The following is a 21,509-nucleotide window of genomic DNA, read 5'->3' as shown; positions in this document are numbered from 1 at the left end:
AATTTACCATCAGCCAGCCCTCATTTAGACAGTATAATCATACGTTCACCCTATTGTACTCTCATCTCCATACCATGCCTGCCATACCTTGACAAATTTATTTTTACATCCTCTAGCTTGATATGTATATTTGTAAAAGGGCATCATATTATTTACCAACTTCTTCCAAAAAGCGACATTTGGTGCTTGAGAATCTTTCCATTTTAGTAGGATGGCCTTTTTTGCGTAGAAGAGCAGGATAGTAAGTAATGTTCTTAATGCTCTGGTCTGTACCACCTCCTGTACTAAACCCAACAGACACACCTTGATGTTTAATGGAATAGGTATTGCGAGAAGGTCCGAAATACATGAAAGGACCTCCCCCCAATATCCTTTTATTAGTGGACAGTCCCAGAAAATGTGGCTAGCATCAGCCGGGGAGAAGGTGCATCTCCAGCACTCATCCGATGCCTGTCCAAAAATCTTTCTTAATCTTGCCGGAGTATAGTAACTCCTGTGAAGGAATTTGAATTGAATCAACCTATCCCTGGCTGACACCAGATGTTTAAACGGTTGATCCCATACTTCCTCCCAGTCCTCTCCCTGAAGCTCAGGGACTTCCATTTCCCATTTACTTCTGGTCTTTGCTACAGCTTTTGGTGTAGTTTTGAAAAATTCTTTATAAGATTTGGAGAGGGGTTTGTCCAGAGCCTCCTCCGATAACATTGACTCAAGAGTGGACGGAAAAGATTCTACTTTACGGACCTTGAATTGTGACTGATAAGCATGCCGAAGTTGTAAGTAACGGAATAGATAGGCATTTTCCAAGTTGTGTCTTGCCTTTAGCTGGGGAAATGTCAGAAGATCGCCGAGGGCTGTTATGTCACCTAGTGTCTTAATCCCTTTAATTGCCCATATCATGGGATCAGGTAAATTATAGAAGTGCTGTAGCATAGGATTCATCCACAGCGGAGTTGTGGGTGAATGGCCCAGAAAGCTCGGGGATGCCAAATGAACCGCCATCTCCCAAGCTTTTATCGTGGCCTTCATGGTTGTAGTCAGTGGCAACTCAGACTTAAGCCCCCTAAATAGTGCCATACGCAGGCTTTCATAAGCCCCAAGGTGTGCAGCTTCCAACACCGTAGCTGCATCCCCTTCATCCATGGTCAGCCATCTACGAGCAAAAACCATCTGCCCTGCCAGATAGTACTTGTGCCAATCCGGCAGAGCCAGACCCCCCCCGCCTCCTGGTTCCTGGAGTACCTTAATCCCAATCCTGGGCGGCTTTGGAGCCCATAAAAAGGAGCTCACAATGCCGTCCAGTTGACGAAAAAAGGATTTTGGGATCCACACTGGAGCATGTCTCAAAAAATATAAAATCACAGGCAGGACCTTCATTTTGAGTAGGCTGATCCTGCCTATCAAGGACAGTGGAAGTCTGGACCATGCCTGTGTCCTTTGTTTGAGAAATGCTATCAGTGGGAGAATATTAAGGGAGATGTAATCATCTATTTTTGCTGTGATCTTTACCCCCAGATATTTCATAGTAGTTACCCATTGTAGTGGCAGATCCGGGTCAACCCCATTCCTTGCTCTATCATCTAAAGGGAGTATTGAAGACTTGTTCCAGTTCACTTGTAGCCCGGAAAACCTGGCAAAATCGTCCAAGATTTCCAATACTACTGGTAATGAGTTTTTCGGGTCTGATAGAAACAAGAGCATATCATCCGCGTAAAGTGCAACTGTTTCGTGGATAGTGCCTACTTTGATATCCTGTACCCTCCCGGATACCCTCAAGGCAATGGCCAATGGTTCTATTACTAGGGCAAAAAGGAAGGGGGACAGAGGGCACCCCTGCCTTGTGCCCCTTCCTATCTCAAAAAACGGAGACACTCTCCCGCCCATGCGGATCGCCACCTTGGGGTTACTATAGAGCAGTGAGACCCACTTCCTAAATTGCGGTCCAAATCCCATGACCTCCAATACCTTACTCATAAAGTGCCAATCTACCGAATCGAAGGCCTTAGCTATATCAAGGGATACTATTATTTTAGATTCAGAGTCTGTGGGGGGGAGTTGTAAATGAGTAAACAGTCTTCTAAGATTTGTGTCTGTCGATTTTCCTGGCATGAAGCCTGTTTGATCTATATTAACTATAGTCTGTATAACCTGGGCCAATCTCGTTGCTAGGACTTTGGTTAAAATTTTTAAGTCGGTATTTAGTAGGGCGATAGGGCGGTACGATGCGCATTCTGTCAGGTCTTTCCCAGGTTTTGGCAGGAGAATCATATATGCTTCCATCATAGAGTCAGGTAAGGAGGAGTGCTCCAGACAATGTTCCAATAACCAATTGAACCTATTGGCTAGTTGTTCAATGTTCGCCCTATAGAAGTCTGCGGGTATACCATCCGGTCCCGGTGCCTTATTGGGAGGGAATGCACACATTGCAGCCTCTATTTCCTTTATTGTTATTTTGGCCTCCAATATATTGCAGTCCTCCTCCGATAAACTGGGTATCGGTAGGTTTCGCATTACATTGTCCAACTCCTCTCTGTCATATGGAGGAGTGGGAGAATACAGCGATGAAAAAAAATCCACAAACTCCTGCATAATAAGTACCGGATCACCGACCAATATCCCATTCCTATCTTTAATAACCGGAATGTGAGCCAGCGGAGAGTAATCCGCCACTAGCATGGCCAGGAGCTTGCCATTTTTGTCTCCCTCTGCAAAAATTTTATGTGCCCTTTGAGTTTCCTCTATTTTTGTCTGACCTTTAACCTGCAATGACAGACGTCTTCTGACCTCTAGTAGGGATTCATACAATTCTTTTGAAGGGGTTTCCGCATAAGCCCTGGCCCTGTCATTCTCTTCCTGTTGTATATTATTATATTCCTCATTTTCGTTTACCCTGGCCGTCTTGATAGCCGATATGGATTCCCCCCTGACTACCGCCTTAAAGGCATCCCAAACCACTGGAGGCTCTGCCGTATCAACATTGGATTGCCAATAGTTTTTTGTCACCTCCTCCAGCTGAGCCGCGACCTGTTCGTTTTGCAACCACTCGGGAGACAGGCGCCAGGACCCCCCTCCTCCCCCCCGCTTAACGGTCATGGTGAGAAGGAGGGGGTTGTGATCCGACAGGCCCCCAGCCAGGTATTCTATACTAGACACATACTGTAACATGATGTTGTTACCAAAAGCCAAGTCTATTCTCGCTGAGGAACCATGTGCTGTTGATATGTGGGAAAAACATCTATCTGCTGGATGTTTCCATCGCCACAACTCCTCCACTCCGACTGTGGAGGCCCAACTCTTTAGGTCCCCCGAGCTTGCCCTGCTTGGGTTGGAGGAGTCCAAGGCCGCATCTAGCACAGCATTGAAATCCCCCAACACCACCATGGGCAGGTGCAAAAATTGTGCCAGTCTTGTTACCATGTCATAGAGAATTTGAACCTGGAAGGGTGGAGGTACATATACCGCTATCAACAACATTTGACTGTTGAAAATGTCTATAATCACTGCTGCGTACCTGCCCCCTGGATCAGTAACTATATGGTGAATGGTACAAGAAATAGATCTGCTAATGAGAATTGACACCCCTCTCGCAAACGTGGAATATGTGGAGTGAACCGCTCTTTGGATCCACCTTTTGCGTAAGGCCAACACTTTACTACCCTCTAGGTGGGTTTCTTGTAGAACCACTATGTGAGGTCTGTGATGTTTCAAGTACTGAAAGACTGAGGCCCTCTTGAACTTGTTGTTGAGTCCCCTGACGTTCCAGGACACAATATTAATTTTATCTGTCATATTTTTCTCTCTGCACAGATCTAATCTTGGGGAACATCAGGGGACCCAAACTTCTCCCCCCAACGGTGCTTTCATACTCGTAAACATCAAGAGCTCTCTATACCATTTTGACAACTCATACCCTTGGGCTGTGACAGAAAAACCTTCCCCCCCTGCTATTATACCAGAAAAAAGTCCCCATCTGAACTCAAAAACAGTTCTGGTGTGTAGCTTCATCCCAAAAAAACAACAGAAAAACTTCTTGTGGAATCTGGTCGTTGCGATCGACAGTTCTGCAACTCTGTGACTGATCTTCCTGTTTCCTCTTCGCTCCCTTTCAAGAGAATTTTGGAGCATCCAAAAAAGCAAAATAAAAATAGAAAAATAACTTTAGCATACAAAAAAAATTAAAGTACCTCAGCATAAGGTGAGGACAGAGCCTTCCTTCCTTACAGCAATGTAGAGATCTTCCTTGGTATCATCCTCCTTCAGTGAATAATGGCGGTTAACATAGGCTGTTTCCCCAGATTTCTCCGTCACACCAGCATTCGGTCCTTGTTCACCTCGTGATGTTTGTCCCACAGGTCTTTTATCAGGCTGGATCTAGGCTCACCTTAGAGGGACTCCAGGGTAAGAAAATATACCTTTGGGATCTGTCATCATATATGCCGGGATGTTTGTTATTCATCTTGCTCTGTATTACCCAGTTTGCTGGATAGTTAGGGTGATAACTCGTGCCACAAAATAACGCACAACAGGTGCAACTTGCAGTTCAGGTAGGATTGAATTCAGTTCTCTGTATGATTAGGAGAGTTCCTTGTCTAGCCATTCACTGGCCTCTCCAGGATCTTCAAAGAATTTCACGCTTCCCTTATGTTGGATCCTGAGCTTGCTCGGGTATAACATACTGTATTGGATCTCTTTGTCTCTCAATCTTTTGCGTATGTCATTGAAAGATCTGCGTTGTTGCTGTGTGGCCGCCGAAAAATCCGGAAAGAACATCACTCTTGCATTTTCATATTTCAGCTCTGGAACTTGTCTGGACTTGGCTAAAATCATATCCCGGTCTCTATAGTTCAGAAACCGAACCAACAGGGGTCTAGGGTATGCTCCCGGCGGTCTGCGTCCTGTTGGTACTCTATGTGCTCTCTCAACCACATAGGTGGGGGGTAAATCTCTCAGTGACAGGAGTTGTTTGAAAAAACTTTCAGCAAATAGAACAGGCTTGTCTCCTTCTGCCCCTTCAGGTAGGCCTACCACTCTAATATTATTCCTCCTCTGCCGGTCTTCTGCATCTATGGCTCTACGCTGCAAGGAGAGCACCATATCCTTCAGTTCAGCTATGTTTGCCCCCTGAGAGTGTGTGACATCTTCCACATCAGAGACCCTTGTTTCCACCGTGGTGAGCCGCCCCCGGATCTTGTCTAGATCATGCCTTATTAAGGTACATTCAGAGGATAGGTGGTCTATCCTTCCCATAAGTTCCGACTTACTGGTGTTTATGGCTTCTAGGATCGGCCGGATTATGGCATCTGTGTCCACAGCCCCCTGAGACTCCTCCGTTTGGTCCTCAGTGAGTTCCATCTCCGCAGCTTCTCTTTCCGACGCCATCTTTCCTGAAGTCAGCGTGGCGCGCTTTGCCGAGGTCCGTGCTGGCAAGATGGCGGGGGCGGGGTCTTTCGTTCCGTCCTTCTTAAAGCGGGTATGGCGTTGATCGTATTCGGCTTTCTGCTGCTTCTTTGCGGACGCGGAAGGCATCTTTTTGTTCCTGCCTGCTTCCCCCACCCGATAATCAGGTTGGATTAGCAAAAGGAATGCTCCAAATAGACGGATTTTCTCAGGATAAGCGGAGCCTCTAAGAAACGCTTGTTGCCTTGATCACATCCGGCCACGCCCCCCGATCATGGTAGGTTTAAGTCATTTGATGTTCATTTAGCAGTGAATGTGTATTAGAACAGTATTTAAACTTTTGGTCTTTTTTTTTCTTTGTAGAGCTACAGGCACTGGCTGGTAATCTGGGCTACTTGTAGAATAGGCTAGGACAAGCCCATAGATGAGTCATTTGTTTTTTTTTTCTTATTTAACCACTATCCGCCCACCAGGACGTCAAAAGACGGCCCTCCAGAATGACCGCTCTCGCACGCCTCCCTGGTGGCGCGCATCGAGGCGTTCGGTGGTGTAGTGTGTCAGTCTGACACACCGATACACCGATCTCGGTAAAGAGCCTCTGACGGAGGCTCTTTATCTCGTGATCAGTCGCGTCCAATCATGTCTGATCACGATGTAAACAGGAAGACCCATTGATCAGCTTTTCCTCAGACAGACGCGAGTAGAGGAGAGCCGATCGGCTGCTCTCCTGACAGAGGGGGGGGTCTGTGCTGATTGTTTATCAGCACAGCCCCCCTCGGATCCCACCCAGGACCACCAGGCATGGCCACCACACTGGACCACCAGGTATGCCACCCTAGACCACCAGGGAAATGCCAATCAGTGCCCATCCCCAATGACTGCCAGTGCCATCAGTGATGCCTATCAATGCCATCTATCAATGCCCATCAGTTGTTCCTATCAATGCCCATCAGTGCCCATCAGTGAAGGAGAAAACTTACTTATTTACAAAATTTTTATAACCGAAAAGAAAAAATATTTTTTTTTCAAAATTTTAGGTATTTTTTTATTTGTTTAGCAAAAAATAAAAACCGCAGGGGTGATCAAATACCACCAAAACAAAGCTCTATTTGTGGGAACAAAATGATAAAAATTCTGTTCGGGTACAGTGTAGCATGACCGCGCAATTGTCATTCAAACAGCGACAGCTCTGAAAGCTGAAGATTGGCTTGGGCAGGAAGGGGGTGTAAGTGCCCAGTATTGAAGTAGTTAACCAGCGGCGTGAATGAAAAAAAATGGACTTGATTCCCCCATCCAATTGATGGGGATGGGGGAATCCTCCTGCTGATAAAAACATTTTGTTAAAGAGACTTTAATGTCTAATGCCTCTATGTTTATTCAAACCAAACCAAAAAGTAATATATTACAGCTTGCATAGTTAGTCTGGTTGTAAAAAGACACAAGCCCATCTAGTTCAACCCACAGAGAGAGAAAAACACCCAAACCCATATACATTATCCTATACCCACAGATGATCCTGAGGGAGCCAAAAAAAAACCCCAGCAAAGCATGATCCAATTTTCTCCAGCGAGGGGAGAAAAAAATCCTTCTTGATCCTCCCAAGAGGCAATTGGATATTCCATGGATCAACTTTACCTATACATATTCGTATCCAGTTATATTTTGTGAATTTAGGAAAGAAAAAGGCCTTTTTTTTTTTTTTTTTTTAAACAATCTACAGAGCTGGCCAAAACTAGGTTCTTAAGGGAGTCTATTCCACATTTTTACAGCTCTCACTGTGAAGATTTTTTTCCATATGTGGAGGTTACATCTCTTTTCCTCCAGCTGTGAAGATGCCCCCTTGTCCTCTGTGGTGAGCTGAAAGTGAATAACTCAACACCAAGTTCACTATATGGACCACTTAAGTATTTATACATGGTGATCATACACCCCCCCCCCCCTTCTAGTACATTCATTTCCTCTATTCTATCCTCGTAGCTGAGCTCCTCCATGCCTCTTATCAGTTTGGTTGCCTCTCTGCACTTTCTCCAGTTCCCCGATATCCTTTTTGAGAACTGGAGCCCAAAACTGAACTCACATATTCCAGATGAGGTCTTACTAATGATTTGTACAGGGCAACATGATATCTCAGATATCCAGTGTCCTTGTAACTTCCAATGCACTGAACTAAAATTGTAAACTATCAGACCAAAAAAAAAAAGCATTTTACTCTTACAAGGCAACGTCTACTGCATCACGTACTAGCACATTATGAGATACTTACTTTTTAACGAAGCCCTCCAGCACTGAGCTGTCAACGTTGACAAGGCTTACATCTTCACCTGGTCTTCCTTGCAGGGTTTGTGGGCTCCAGCCATCTGAATGGCCGAGCCACATTGACGTCACTCACATGCATTTGGGCGGGAACCACGGCTGCAGCACAGCTCTTTCAGTGGACAGCATGCAGTCCATTGAGAGCGCAGTGCCCATGCATCAGTGACGTTACCAGCTGCTACACAAATTAATATCTCCTAAATGGTGCACATTTAGGAGATATTTACAGTACCTACAGGTAGGCCTTATTATAGGCTGACAAAAAAGACGCCACTTGCTCCCATCTTTAGCTGGCTATCGCTGTAAGAAGCATTGGAAGGCTAACAACAGGTACAAACAAGGCCAAAGGATAAATCCAAGGGAGAAAACAAGCTTAACTTGCCACCAGCCCGCAGACAACCAAATAACCTGTAACAGTATGCGTTAAAAGCAGGGGTTTAGTCTGCACACATTTGCAAATGCATGCGTAAGCCACAGATCCTCGTCAAGGCACCCTGGTATCTGTGGCACCAGATACCAGGCTGGTGGCAAGTTAAGCTTGAGTTTTTCCCTTGGATTTATCCTTGGCCTTGTTTGTACTTATTATAGGCTTACCTGTAGGTACAACATAAACAAAGGAGTTTAATACCACTTCAATCAGCTTTTCTTTTGTGACTTCTTTTGGAATCTATCTTTTGGAACCTTCAGAACACTACACTCTTGTGTTATGGAGATGAGAGGGGTGGTGTTTGTAGTACAATTAATACCAATCATGAGAGCAGACTATGGTGACACTGATTCTCCACAAATACAGTATAGTCAGTAAGCGTTGTCACCTTAGAATGGGAAGTGAGTTACGAGTAGTATAAGCAGGTTAAAATAAAGGTAAAAAGCCTAAAAAAAGGAAATAAATACATCACCACATCTAAGGACTGGGAAGCTGCAATAAATTTATTTTTTTTTTTTTACTCGGATTCTAATCCACTTTTAAAGTAGTTTTTCATGCAACCCATTTAAAGCCCAGTCAGTGTCGCAAAAATAGATTTGCAGTCAAATGTGCTAAAAATTTGTGTTTTTATGGACTTTCCTGTTACAGCAGCTAAACAAGGTGTCTAAATAGGACTGAGCCATCTAGTAGTCACCAGAGTTAGACCCAGTGCTCTCAGTAGTCTTCTGACATGGCCCCTTCTCTGCGACGCAAATCTGTGTGAGGACAGAGGTGCTGAGGGGAGTGGCTGTTACTCAGCTCTGCAAACACGAGGATATAGGCACTAAGGGGGAGTGGCTGTTATTCAGCTCTGCAAACATGAGGATATAGGCACTAAGGGGGAGTGGCTGTTACTCAGCTCTGCAAACATGAGGATAAAGGCACTAAGGAGAGTGGCTGTTACTCTGCTCTGCAAACATGAGGATATAGGCACTAAGGGGAGTGGCTGTTATTCAGCTCTGCAAACATGAGGATATAGACACTAAGGGGAGTGGCTGTTATTCAGCTCTGCAAACATGAGGATATAGGCACTAAGGGGAGTGGCTGTTATTCAGTTCCGCAAACATGAGGTTACAGTCACTAAGGGGATTGGCTGTTACTCAGCTCTGCAAACATGAGGATACAGGCGCTTAGGGGAGTGGCTATTATTCAGCCCTGCAAACATGAGGTTACAGGCACTAAGGGGAGTGGCTGTTACTCAGCTCTGCAAACATAAGGATATAGGCACTAAGGGGAGTGGCTGTTATTCAGCTCTGCAAACATTAGGATACAGGCAATAAAAATGCCGCGCTGGAAAAAATACACCAAAAAATAAAGCAGCAGTAAACAGTGTGACAACACAAAAAATCAATAATAAATTATAAACTGTGCTAGACGTTCAATAAGGGCAAGGTAAGGTAAGGGCAACTTATTACTATAGTGCTTGGATTCTTCAGTTGGACTGTTAATCAATTCTGTGTACATTGAAGCATTTTGGTGATCCGACGTGCTTTCGCTTGAAGAATAATTTGGACTTTTTGATTTGAATTTATTTCAGGATATTTATTTAAAGTAACTGAACGTCTAGCGCAGTTTATAATTTCTTATTAGGATACAGGCGCTAAGGGGAGTGGCTGTTATTCAGCTCTGCAAACATGAGGATACAGGCATTAAGGAGTGGCTGTTACTCAGCTCTGCAAACATGAGGATACAGGCACTAAGGGGAGTGGCTGTTACTCTGTGGCTGTTACTATCTCTAAGCAAAACCATTACAAACCCGTAGAACATCATTTGTACATCATTGTAAAAAGGTGTAAGCCTTCAACCGGGTTTTAAATGTATTCCTATTTTACAGGTTACAGTACGATGAGTCCACAGGAAGACAGTGAAAATCCACCATGCAATAATGACCCCCTGTCGGCGGGGGTGGATGTTGGGAACCATGACGAAGATCTAGAACCGGACACCCCTCCGCAGACTGCAGCTCTCTTGAGCCACAAATTTCACCACCATTACAGACTGCATCACCCGTCTCTCCACCACAGCCACCATCTACAGGCTGCTGTCACTGTGCATTCTGTGGACGCTGAATGCTGATAAACTTTGGACCGTTTAGGCGCCAGCCAATCACAGACCCTATGTGCCATAACTGCCTTTTTTTTTTTACCCCAGGCATTTCCTGCAAACAGTTGCAGTTTTGTGTGGAACTTCAGAATGGGTGTTGGCCCTGCCAAATCTAGTATTTCAAAAGAAAATTCTTAAATCACCATGAATGCTAGAGGGTCTCTACTGCAACTAAAGAGGGGTCTAGGACTTTCTTTTTTTTTATTAAGCTGGAAAAAAACTAAAACAGACGATATTTGTTTAGAAAAAAGTAAAAAAAAGAAAAAAAAAGACTGTACTCATAATGAGTAGAATTGTTAATAGTTTCCTAAAAAAAAAAAAAAAGAAAATGAAATGCATCTCACTTTTTACGAAAAGGATTATTTTTGTACTATTTATTTAATTTCTCAAGGACTTATAGAGGATGAAATATTCCACCCTTTTGGAACTATAGAACCCACCAAGAGGAGGGGACACAAAAACCTTTATCGAAGGAAGCCTAACCTGTGTACAGAGGACTTTGCACACTTAGGATATCGTTGCATCTTTTTTTTTTTTTTACAGCCCTTCTGCCGCAAGGTGATTTTTTTTTTTTTTAAAACAGGAAGTGCGTTGCTAAACAATCTTGAATTTTAGATTTCCTTCAAAGAAAACGAGGACAAAAAAAGGTGCATATTCTAACGCTGTTTTAGTGTTTGAGTATATACGTATGAACTGTTGTGGGGTTAGTCTACAAAACTCAGTGACCGGTTTGGTGCCAGTCGTCTTCGTGTGTTCGAGGTGCAGCTGACTCTCCTTGCAGTATTTTTAACCAAACTTTAGATTTTTTTTTTTTATTAGTTTTTAACCACTGTTAATCAAGACTGCTTATTCAGTACAACCACTAGGAGGCTTCATTTATGGAAGTATCTGAAAGAGGAAATGTGTTGCTGGTTAGAAGAAATTCTGACGTCAGGCCTCCCTGACAACTGGGGAATGTTTTCCTTCTATTCAAGTGTTTTTTTACTTTTTTTTTTCTTTTAGGCTTGTTCAATCGGGGCCATTACGTATATCGAAGGAAACTGGAGGGGGGGGTGCACCACTCACAAGGTTACCCATGGGATCCTAGGCAGCTGCTGTAGATAGCCCGGCGGCACTTCCAGCATATAAAATGCTTTCTTGTTAATTCATTAAAAACAGACATACGATCCACATCCGGCTCCCAAGAGATCAGCTAACATGTTTCATACTGCTGTGCTAAATAATTGCCTGATAAATCTCTATTTTTAATGGATTTACAATAATTGATTTAATTTATAAGCAGGAAGTGCCGCCATTACTTATATGTCCTATGCAGGGCCATGTTTTGCTTGAAAGCGGATGCACAGGTGTTGCATGCAGCCCCATGCCTGCAGTCCCATAGATGTCTATTGGACAATGCAGCTGCAATAGACACAGCCACTGTGTCCCAATATGGCATCCATGTGGGTGCAAATGCGTTTGGGGGCATGCACTCGCATGGCTGTCACACTGGGGTTTATTTACTAAACCTGAAGAGTGCAAGATCTGGTGAAACTCTGCATAGAAACCAATCAGCTTCCAGGTTTTATTGCCAAAGCTTAATTGAGCAAGCCGAAGTTAGAAGCTGATTGGTTATCATGCACAGCTGCACCAGTTTTAGTAAATCTACCCCACTGGGACACAGCAATCCTGTCATCTGTGCCCCAATATAGACATCTATGGGTCTGCCGGCACGGGGATGCATGCAACGCCTGTGCATCCCCTTCCAGGCGAAACACGGCCCTGCACGGGTAATGCAAGTAATCTCCCTGTGTGAACAAGGCCTTAGCATTTCACATGCAACTTTGAAGTTAAAAAGCAGCTGATTGGCTTCTTAAGTGGAGCTAGATGCTTTGCAAAACCTATAACTTTTTTTTTTTGTCTGCCTTTGACTTGTGCTATGAGACCGGCACAGATGAGACATGCGGTACTTACAACTTAAAGTGGATGTAAACCCAAAATTTTTTTTTTTTTTGGATATCATACTGTAGACTATAAGATTTCCTATCATTTGAGCCCAGTCTTGCCACATAGAGTTAATCCATCTCTGAGCAATCCTCTTTTATTGTTCAGTGAGAGAAATCTTGACAAACTGAGAAAAACTTTGTCAAATCCTCCCCCTTGCTGTGAGTGACAGGTGATTTACATATCTTGTGCACTAGCCTAAGACATGCATTATTTTTTAATTCCCTCCCCCACTCCTTTCTTCAGCAGCTCTGCAAGGATTGGCTGTTCCACACCTCAGCATGATTTGGCATGCTGAAGTCATGTGGTTACTTTCCTGTCTTTTCACTGGATGTTAGAGATCATAGCAGAAGTTCAGTGTTAGAAATACACAGGAGAAAATGCATATTGACAAGGGGAGTGTAGAGGTGGGCGGGGAGTCTACTGACATCACGACTCCACCCACCGAGCTCCAGACAACAGACCCACCCACAGAATCTGCAGTTTTTCGGGTCTAATAACAGACAGAGGGGAGACATTTGACAGGTAAAGACACATGCAGGATGCGTGTATATCCTTATAGATAACCCCTATGGCAGGAGTTTAGAAAGGATGACATTGGGTTTACATCCACTTTAACTGACCCAAAGACATTTAAAAAAAAAAAAAAAATAATAAAAGGGCTTTTTTTTTTAAAGTGTGTCATTAATGTGTTTCACGCAGGGTCTTGGGGTCTACGGCTACAAGTTTGTGGACACCTGACCATCACATCCAATATATGGCCGAAAGTATTAGGACAACACTTAGAAATGTTTGACTGTTTCCAATGAAGGGTACTGGTAATGCTACAACATATAAAGACATTTTAGACAATTGTGCACTTCTAACAGTGTGGGGAAGACCCTTTTCTGTTCGGCATGATTGTGCCCAGTGCCAGAACAAAGTCCTCTATATAAAAATAAAAAAAAGATTGATATCAAATTTTATACTGCAATTTGCCATTTTTTCTTATAAATCATGTTTTTACTACAAATCATTTTTTTAAATTCGGCACCACAATTATAAACAAACACTAATTTTTAAAAAATTGCAATCCCCCCAATGTAATCTGCAGAACTCAGTCCTCAGTCCTGCACAGTGTAGGACATGGCTGTGTGAAACAGAGGCAGGAGTGAGCATTTCTACCTCAGCTCCACCACCCACAGTATGGTGTCCAAGGTGGGTGCCTCCTCCTGGCCCTAAGCTTTTTAAAGACGTGGTTGCAGTTTGGGGTGGAAGAAGTCAAACTCCTTCCACAGGGCCCTGTCCTCTTGCCTATTGAACACCTTGGGGATGATGGAATTGCAGTCCAGGTCTTTTCCAACATAGAACACTAGACCTCACTCATGTTGGAGGGAATTAAAGGATAAGTTCAGCTTTTAGAAAAAAAATAAATGCACATTTTTTTGCAGGTAAAAAAAATGTGCATTTATTCTTTATTCTTTCGGAGCCTGTATAGCATTGCACCAGTCATCAGAAGATCGCTGGTGCCATGCAGGTCCTTTTCAGATCTCTCAGTGTATCTGTGTACACAGGTAAGCCGATACACTGACAGGAAGAATCAATGAACTATCATGGCACTTCCCAACCGCAAAGGATGTTAGGGTTTGTAGTTCATTTGCACACAGAGCTGTGTGAATGAATGACGTGCCCTCGTGGGCGGAGCCGCGCGTTGCAGTGCTGATTTTATAAAGTGACAGCTAGTATGGGGAACTTCTCCCCCCTACTGCTGCCACAGGGAGAGGGGGCAGCGGCTCCAGCATTGGGAACGTGTTACATGTTCCACTCGTTTTTAGGGAGAAACATGTAACATGTTCTCAAAGGTGAACTTATCCTTTAACACAATGCCTGCACACCTCTTCCACACCTCTTCTTTGCTTTTTTTGACAGAATGAGCACAAATTCCCACAGACACTCTCCGGAATCTTGTGAAAAACCTTCCCAAAAGAATGAAGCAAAGACATTTTGTATCACAAAAAAAAAAAGGACAGCATTTTGCCTCCCGCCCCTACTGTGTGACAAAGAGGGTGGCAGATGGAACCTCAGCTTTTCAATCTTGGGATTTGCCGCCCAATGGACAGATGAGAATTATCAATTAGCGGTACACCAAAAAGAAAGTTTTGGACCAAAACCTAAATTTCAGGATGCACTTGGCAGAAAATCAAAATTGAAATGGACAGTTTGAAAAATAGATATATATATATTTTTTTTTATACATAATGTATTCTATTCGACTTTTTAATAGTTTTTTAAGTGCTTTTGCATTAAAAAAGCACAAGAAAAATGCATCCCTTTAAATTCTATGTATGTCTTCTCACTGGTCCATTGCAGTATAATGCACCTCCCTATTGAAATGCATTGAAAACGGGGGGAGCATCAAAAATGCACCCGTGGTAAAATCACATGCGTTTTTCGGTGCCCGTCATCGGCACCAATAGGAGCGAATCGCCTTTCCCCATTCCTAGTGTGGAAATGAATGTCGGAGCTTGGTCAGTAAACGCAACACAGACTTTCTCTCAGATAATTTCATACGCGATGCCTAATTTTTGGCCTTAACCCTCAGGGAGGCTGGAGCTACGTTGCAGGATAACGTGATATCGACGCTTCAAAGGTTATCGATTACCAGAACAGGTGTGACCTTTCTGAAAACTGGATTCACTAGCAGCCGTTCAGGAGGTCCTTTTTTTTTTTTCCTACTGCTGTATGTAGAAGATGAAAGCAGAAATCTGATTGGATTGCAGCTCATTGATTCTCTTGTGCCATATGTACTATGTGTCCCCTGGTGTATTTTGCAAGGTTTTTTAATAAATCCTTACACAGCTGATATGTTTAAATGTGGTGTTCGTTATTTTTAGTACACGCAGAGTTTACATTTCATTATAAAATACAGAATACCTGTAGATCAGGGGTGTGCAAACCTTTTTTTTTTTTTTCAGTTTCTGCATTAAAGTAAATGTAAAGTCTTTGTTATTTTTAATGAAGAAAAAAAAAGACACTTTATACTTACCTTCATCTGATCTGCATCTGATCTAGTCTGCTAAAAACAGACGGATGGGGATCGTTCCCCATCCGTCCAGCGGAATCGGCTCGGGTGACCCCATAGCAAGCTGTTTGCTGTGGGAGCACTCACCAGGGAAAAGAAGAGGAGGATCCGGGCTGCTCTGTGCAAAACCAACTGCACATAGCAGGTAAGTTTGACATGTTTGTTATTTTTATAAAAAAAAAAAAAAGACGAGACTTTACAATCACTTTAAATAGCTAAGTGGTGGAGCCACCCTTGTAACATCACCAACCGAGAGCATGCTGGGGCGGTGACATCACAAGGGCAGGCAGATGGCAGGAGTGTTCGCCGCGGCCGCAGGTTTTTGTTTTTGTTTTTGTTTTTTTTTCCTTTTTTTGGGTCGGCGGTGATTGACGATGGATCTACACTGGAGGACTTTAAAAAAAAAAAAATGTAATAAAGGACTTGTCAAAAATGTGTGCTCCAATGCTGCGTACTCCTGCTGCGTCCATTGTGATTCTCACCATCCTTGCCCAGAGTACCTGAGTCTTCACCCCTGCTGTGCCCTTCATAAGGGGGTCCCGCCATACCTGCACTGAGTTTCCGAGTGAGACATTAGAGTGTAAGCTTCTCTGGTGCAGAGACTGAAGGGACTGGCTCAATGTTACCTATACAGTCCTATGTCAGAGATATATATATATATATATATATATATAGCTATATATTATAATATGATTTAACATTGTGGGACATTAGAGTGTATATTTTTGTTTATTAAAAATTTTACAAACCTACAACATACTTTTTTCCGATTGGAAACCTGACTGTGCATTCCACGTGAAGTAACGGACTACTAAGCTAACTAGAAAATGTGTCTCAAAATGAAAATCCCAGTGCGTTTGAAAGGCTCCCCATAACTCAAGTGGGAAGGGAAAGGAAAGGTATACCCAGAGCCCCACCCACTTATAGACTTCTATATTGAAGGGGCACTGAAGCAAGAAATGGTTCATCGTCTCCTCCACCCCACCGCGCTCCACTCTTGGACAGCCACGGTTCTCCACAGAGGCTGCCCCTTCACATAGAGTTTGCCATGGAACGAGCGCTAGGCCAAACCCTGAAACTTTTAGGCTGGGTTCACACTATAGATCTCACAGCAGGAGTCCAGTGCGTCACCATTCACCATTTCAGGTCCGAATTCAGCCAATCACGTGAGCGGCGCTCTGAAATAAGGTATATACTGCTTTTTTTTTTTTTTTTTTTTTTTTATATAAATCACCACATGGGTACAAAAAATTTGGAGACAGCGCGGATAGTATAAAAATGTGGATGGTATTCCAGCAGCAGGAGGGGGGGGCACTGTCACTAGCTGAGAGGCGGGGGGTTTGGAGAACAGGATAGCTGCGGATGACGGAGGCACGTAAACTGACCACGGTGTCAGGGCTCAGCAGCCATGATAAACTGCGGACAGTTTACAGAGAGGAGGGCATAGCCAGGCAGGATCAGCCAGGTATTTCAGGTGATATGGGGGGCCAAATTACACAGCACAAGCACTGTGCTGTATAACATGCTTTAAAGGGACAGGATCAATTTTTTATTTTTTTGGTTAACAAATGAAACAAACGATTTAATTTCCTCTGCCGTCACTCGCCCCTGCCAAAGCATTTTCAGGCATAGGGCGACATAAGTCGGGAGCTTACCATGTCTGCTAAATGTGATCTACACAGACCTATGGTATATGTCAGAGCAATATATTATAATAATAATAGTAGGAAGTAACATTGTGTGACTGTAAAGGGGCATTAAGAGTGTAGGCTCCTCTGATGCAGAGACTGGCGTGATCTCAGTACAGCACTATGGTATGTATCGGAGCTGTATAAATGTATAATAATTGTGTGACTGTGGGGGGGACATTAGAGTGAGAGTTCCTCTGGTGTAGATACTGATGGTGCAGCCAAAACTAACAGGTAAATTATTAGGAGTTCTCACCATACCTGCTCTGAGTACTGCTGTGCCTATTATGAGGGGTTCCCACTATCTCTGCACTGGGTTTCTGAGTGGGACATTAGAGTGTAAGCTCCTCTGGTGCAGGCGCTGATGTGATTGACTCTGTGATCTCTGTTATTTAAGTTTTTATCTCAAGGACACCATTAAGGTTTTTTTACATTTGACCTTTGCACCGGCAGCTTGGAGCTACTGTATCCAGCGGTGTCCGGAGGGGTGGTCAGGATATTTGGAATTAGGTCACCTTTTTTTTTTTTTTTTTCTATTTTTTTTGTGAAAAGTTGAACCTTTTACCTGACTAGTAGCCTATTTTATTACATAAAAAAAAATAATTGCCCGGTGTTTGGCTTTACCAGAATTATCAAAGGCAGTGTACGTGGTTGGTGATCCACGGCAGCTGACATCAGCGAGTTTTCATTTACTTTACTGAAATATCCTCTGTGAACCATCACAGTGGGGGTTATTTCCGAAAGGCAAATCCACTTTGCACTACAAGTGCAATCTGCAATTGAAATTGCATTGAAAGTGCACTTGGAAGTGCAGTCGCTGTAGATCTGAAATGAGGGGAAGCTCTGCTGATTTTATCATCCAATCATGTGCAAGCTAAAATGTTGTTTTTTTATTTTCCTTGCATGTCCCCCTCAGATCTACAGTGACTGCACTTTCAAGTGTACTTGTAGTTTGCACTTGTAGTGCAAAGTGGATTTGCCTTTAGTATAAATAACCCCCAGTGTGGCTCAGTGGTTAGCGCTCCTACCTTAAAGCTTTTGGGCTGCATGTGCTGAATCCACGTCAGTACACTATCTGCATGGAGTTTGCATGCTTGCATGGGTTTCTGTTTCCCTCCACACTCCATAAGACATGCTGGTGGGTTAATTGTCTCCTATCTAAACTGGCCCCTGTATGTGAGATAGGGACCGTAGATTGTAATCTACTTGAAGGCAGGGACTGATGTGAATGTACAGTAGTATGTAAAGTGCTGCATAAATTCTTTTCACTATATAAATATATCAGAAATAAATAAACTTTGCTTAAGAAACAAATTCCAAAGTATGTCTAAGCTGGTCAACTGCATTGTTTTCTGGCAGCAAAATGCATGCACAGAATGGACTTCAGTGAACATATAGCGGTTGGTTTACTAAAACTCAAGATTTGGTGCAGCCGTGCATGGTGGCCAATCAGCTTCTACCTTCAGCATGTTCAATTAAGCTTTGGCAATAACACCTGGAAGCTGATTGGTTAAAAAGCTACACCAGATTTTGCACTCTCCAGTTTTAGTAAATTAACCCCATAGGGTTTGATTTACTATAGGCAAATAGATCTTTCAGCTTGCAAGAGAATTTTCCCCAGAGCTTAGTCAATGAAGTGAAGCTCTGCTGCCTTTCACAATTCAATTACGTGCGAGCAAAAAAAAAAACTGTTTCATATTCATTATACTTTATTAATAGCAAAGGGAAATTATTATTTCCTTTTCCCTTTTGCATGTGATTGGATATTACTTGCAAAATGAACAGCCCATTTTCCTTTAGTGCAGTGGTTTCCAAACATACACCCTTTGATTGCCTTTATTGAGCCATAGGGGCCTATTCCTCCCATTCATATAAGACAGTGGTTCTCAACTCCTGTCCTCAGGACCCACTAAGGCTCGATTCACATCTATGCTTGTTGCTTTTGAGCGTTTCTGCAGTGCTTTTTCCGGTGCTTGCCGCGTTTTTTAAACATGCGTTTTTGCCGCGTTTTGCGTTTTTTATTTATTTTTTTTACAGTGTTTTTTTGTTATTTTGTATACAGTGTTAAAAAAAAAACGCAAAACGCGGTACTTGCGTTTTTGGATGCGGATCCATTGAGTTATATTACATGCAAAACGCTGCATTTTGCATGAAAAAAGTCCCCGACCCTTTCCAAAAACGCAGAGGCACAAAAATGCATTGATGTGAACATGTTCCATAGGAATCCATGTTAAAAAAATTCCCATGCATTTCTGTAAAATGCAAAATGCATCAAAAAACGCGCTAGTGTGAATAGAGCCTAACAGGCCAGGTTTGCAAGATAACTGAAATACATCACAGGTGAGATCATTTGCTGCTCAGTGATTGCAGAATTCTAGTCTGCATCTCCCCCAAGGTAATACAAAAAACCTAGCCTGTTAGTAGATCCTGAGGACAGGAGCTGAGAACCACTGATATAAGGACTTATTCCTCTCACCAACGCACTATTCCTCCCACTGATACCAATGATGGGGCACTGTTCCTTCCAATGATTCAATACTATTCCTTCCACCTATAATACGGCACTTTTTCTCTTACTGAGATCAATGATGGTACATTTTTCCTCCCACTGATACCAATTATGGGGCACTATTCATCCCACTGATACAAATAATAAGGCACGTTTCCTTCTACTGACACCAACAATGGGGTTACTATTCCCCCCACCGACACCAATGATGTGGCACTATTCCTACCACTGATAACAATATTGGGGCACTATTCCTCCCACTGATTCCAATGATAGGGCCCTATTCCTCTCACAGGTATGAGGCACTATTCCTCTCACCGACACCAATGATGGGGCCCTATTCTTCCCACTGACACCAATGAAGGGGCCCTATTCTTCCCACTGACACCAATGATGAGGCACTATTCCTATCACTGACACCAATGATGGGGCACTATTCTTCCCACTGACACCAATGAAGGGGCCCTATTCTTCCCACTGACACCAATGATGGGGCACTATTCTTCCCACTGGCACCAATGATGAAGCACTATTCCTCCCACTGATTCCAATGATATGGCCTGTATTTAAAGGGGTTGTAAAGGTAAAAAATGTTTCACCTTAATGCATTCTATGCATTAAGGTGAAAAAACTTCTGACAATACCGCCGCCCCCAGCCCCCCCGTTTTACTTACCTGACGCCTCGAAAGTCAGCTTCTCGTACCGACATCTATTCCTCCGCTCACCCTGGCCGCTGATTGGCTACAGTGGATGGATTGGAAGCAGCGCAGCCATTGGCTCGCGCTGCTGTCAATCACATCCAATGACGCGGCGCGCTGGGGGGCGGGGCCGAGTGATACAGTGAGCGGCTATAGCCGCCGGCTGTATCACGGGAGCGCGCCCGCAAGCACTAACCACCATGCGAGGGAGCTCGCATTAAGGTGGTTAATGCTTGCGGGGAGGAGCTGAAACAGCCGCCGAGGGACCCCAGAAGAGTAGGTTCGGGGCCACTCTGTGCAGAACGAGCTGCACAGTGAAGGTAAGTATAACATGTTTGTTATTTTTTTTTAAAAAAAAATTTACCTTTACGACCCCTTTAACCTGCAGTTGGCTTCTGTCAGCCATTACTTTATGACCACCCACCTAAAAATTGAGAAGGTCTCACTTTTGCCACCAAAACAGCCCTGAACCCATCGAAACATGGAGTCCACTAGACTGCTAAAGGTATTCTGTGGTATCTGGCACCAAGCTGTTTAAGATCCTTTAAGTCAGGGGTCTCAAACTGGGGGCCCCCCAGCTGTTGCGATACTACAAGTCCCATCAGGCCTCTGCCTGTGGGAGTCATGCTTGTAACCGTCAGCCTTGCAATGCCTCATGGGACTTGTAGTGTCGCAACAGCTGGAGGGCCGCCAGTTTGAGACCCCTGCTTTAAGTACTGTAAGTTGCAAGTTGGGGCCTCCATGGATAGGACTTATTTTTCCAACACATCCCACAGATGCTCGATTGTATTGAAGTCTGGGGAATTTGGAGGTCAAGTCAACACTTGAATGTTGTGTTCCTCAAACCATTCTCAACCCATTTTTGCAGTGTGGCAGGGGCGCATTATTCTGCTGAAAGAGGCCACTGCCTAGGTGGTATGTGTCAAAGTAACATTCACCACATGAATGGCAGGATCCAAGGTTCCCCGGCAGAACATTCCCCAAAGCATCACACTGCCTCCACTGGCTTGCCTTCTTCCCATACTGTATCCTGGTGCCATCTCTACCCAGGTAAGCGACGCACACTCACCTAGCCATACACACGATTTAAAAGAAAATGTGATTTATCAGACCAGACCACCTTCTTCCATTGCTCTGTGGTTCAGTTCTGATGCTCACGTGCCCATTGTAAGTGGTTTTGGCTGTGGACACGGGTCAGCATGGGCACCTTGACCGGTCTGCGACTACGCAGCCCCATACACTGCAATGTGGGGTGCCCATTTTTTCTGCTTTCAACACATCGGCTTTCAGA

The 21,509-nt window shown here is 43.7% G+C and overlaps 1 protein-coding gene across 1 annotated transcript in view; it reads left to right on the top strand.

Annotated features, from left to right (window-relative positions):
* The window catches only part of CACHD1 (cache domain containing 1), a 232,806-nt gene extending 217,702 nt beyond the window's left edge, over positions 1 to 15,104 (top strand). The window contains exon 27 of the mRNA XM_073593807.1: positions 10,011 to 15,104. Coding sequence (XP_073449908.1) covers positions 10,011 to 10,252 — 242 coding nt within the window. The 3' untranslated portion in view covers positions 10,253 to 15,104. The remainder of the gene's footprint in view (positions 1 to 10,010) is intronic.
* Positions 15,105 to 21,509: the final 6,405 nt, after the last annotated feature.

Source organism: Aquarana catesbeiana, linkage group LG07 (genome assembly GCF_042186555.1).
Source record: "Aquarana catesbeiana isolate 2022-GZ linkage group LG07, ASM4218655v1, whole genome shotgun sequence".
In the NCBI taxonomy this organism is placed as follows: Eukaryota; Metazoa; Chordata; class Amphibia; order Anura; family Ranidae; genus Aquarana; species Aquarana catesbeiana.
The sequence above is the reverse complement of the archived record's forward strand: the minus strand, read 5'-3'. Positions and strand labels throughout refer to the sequence as shown.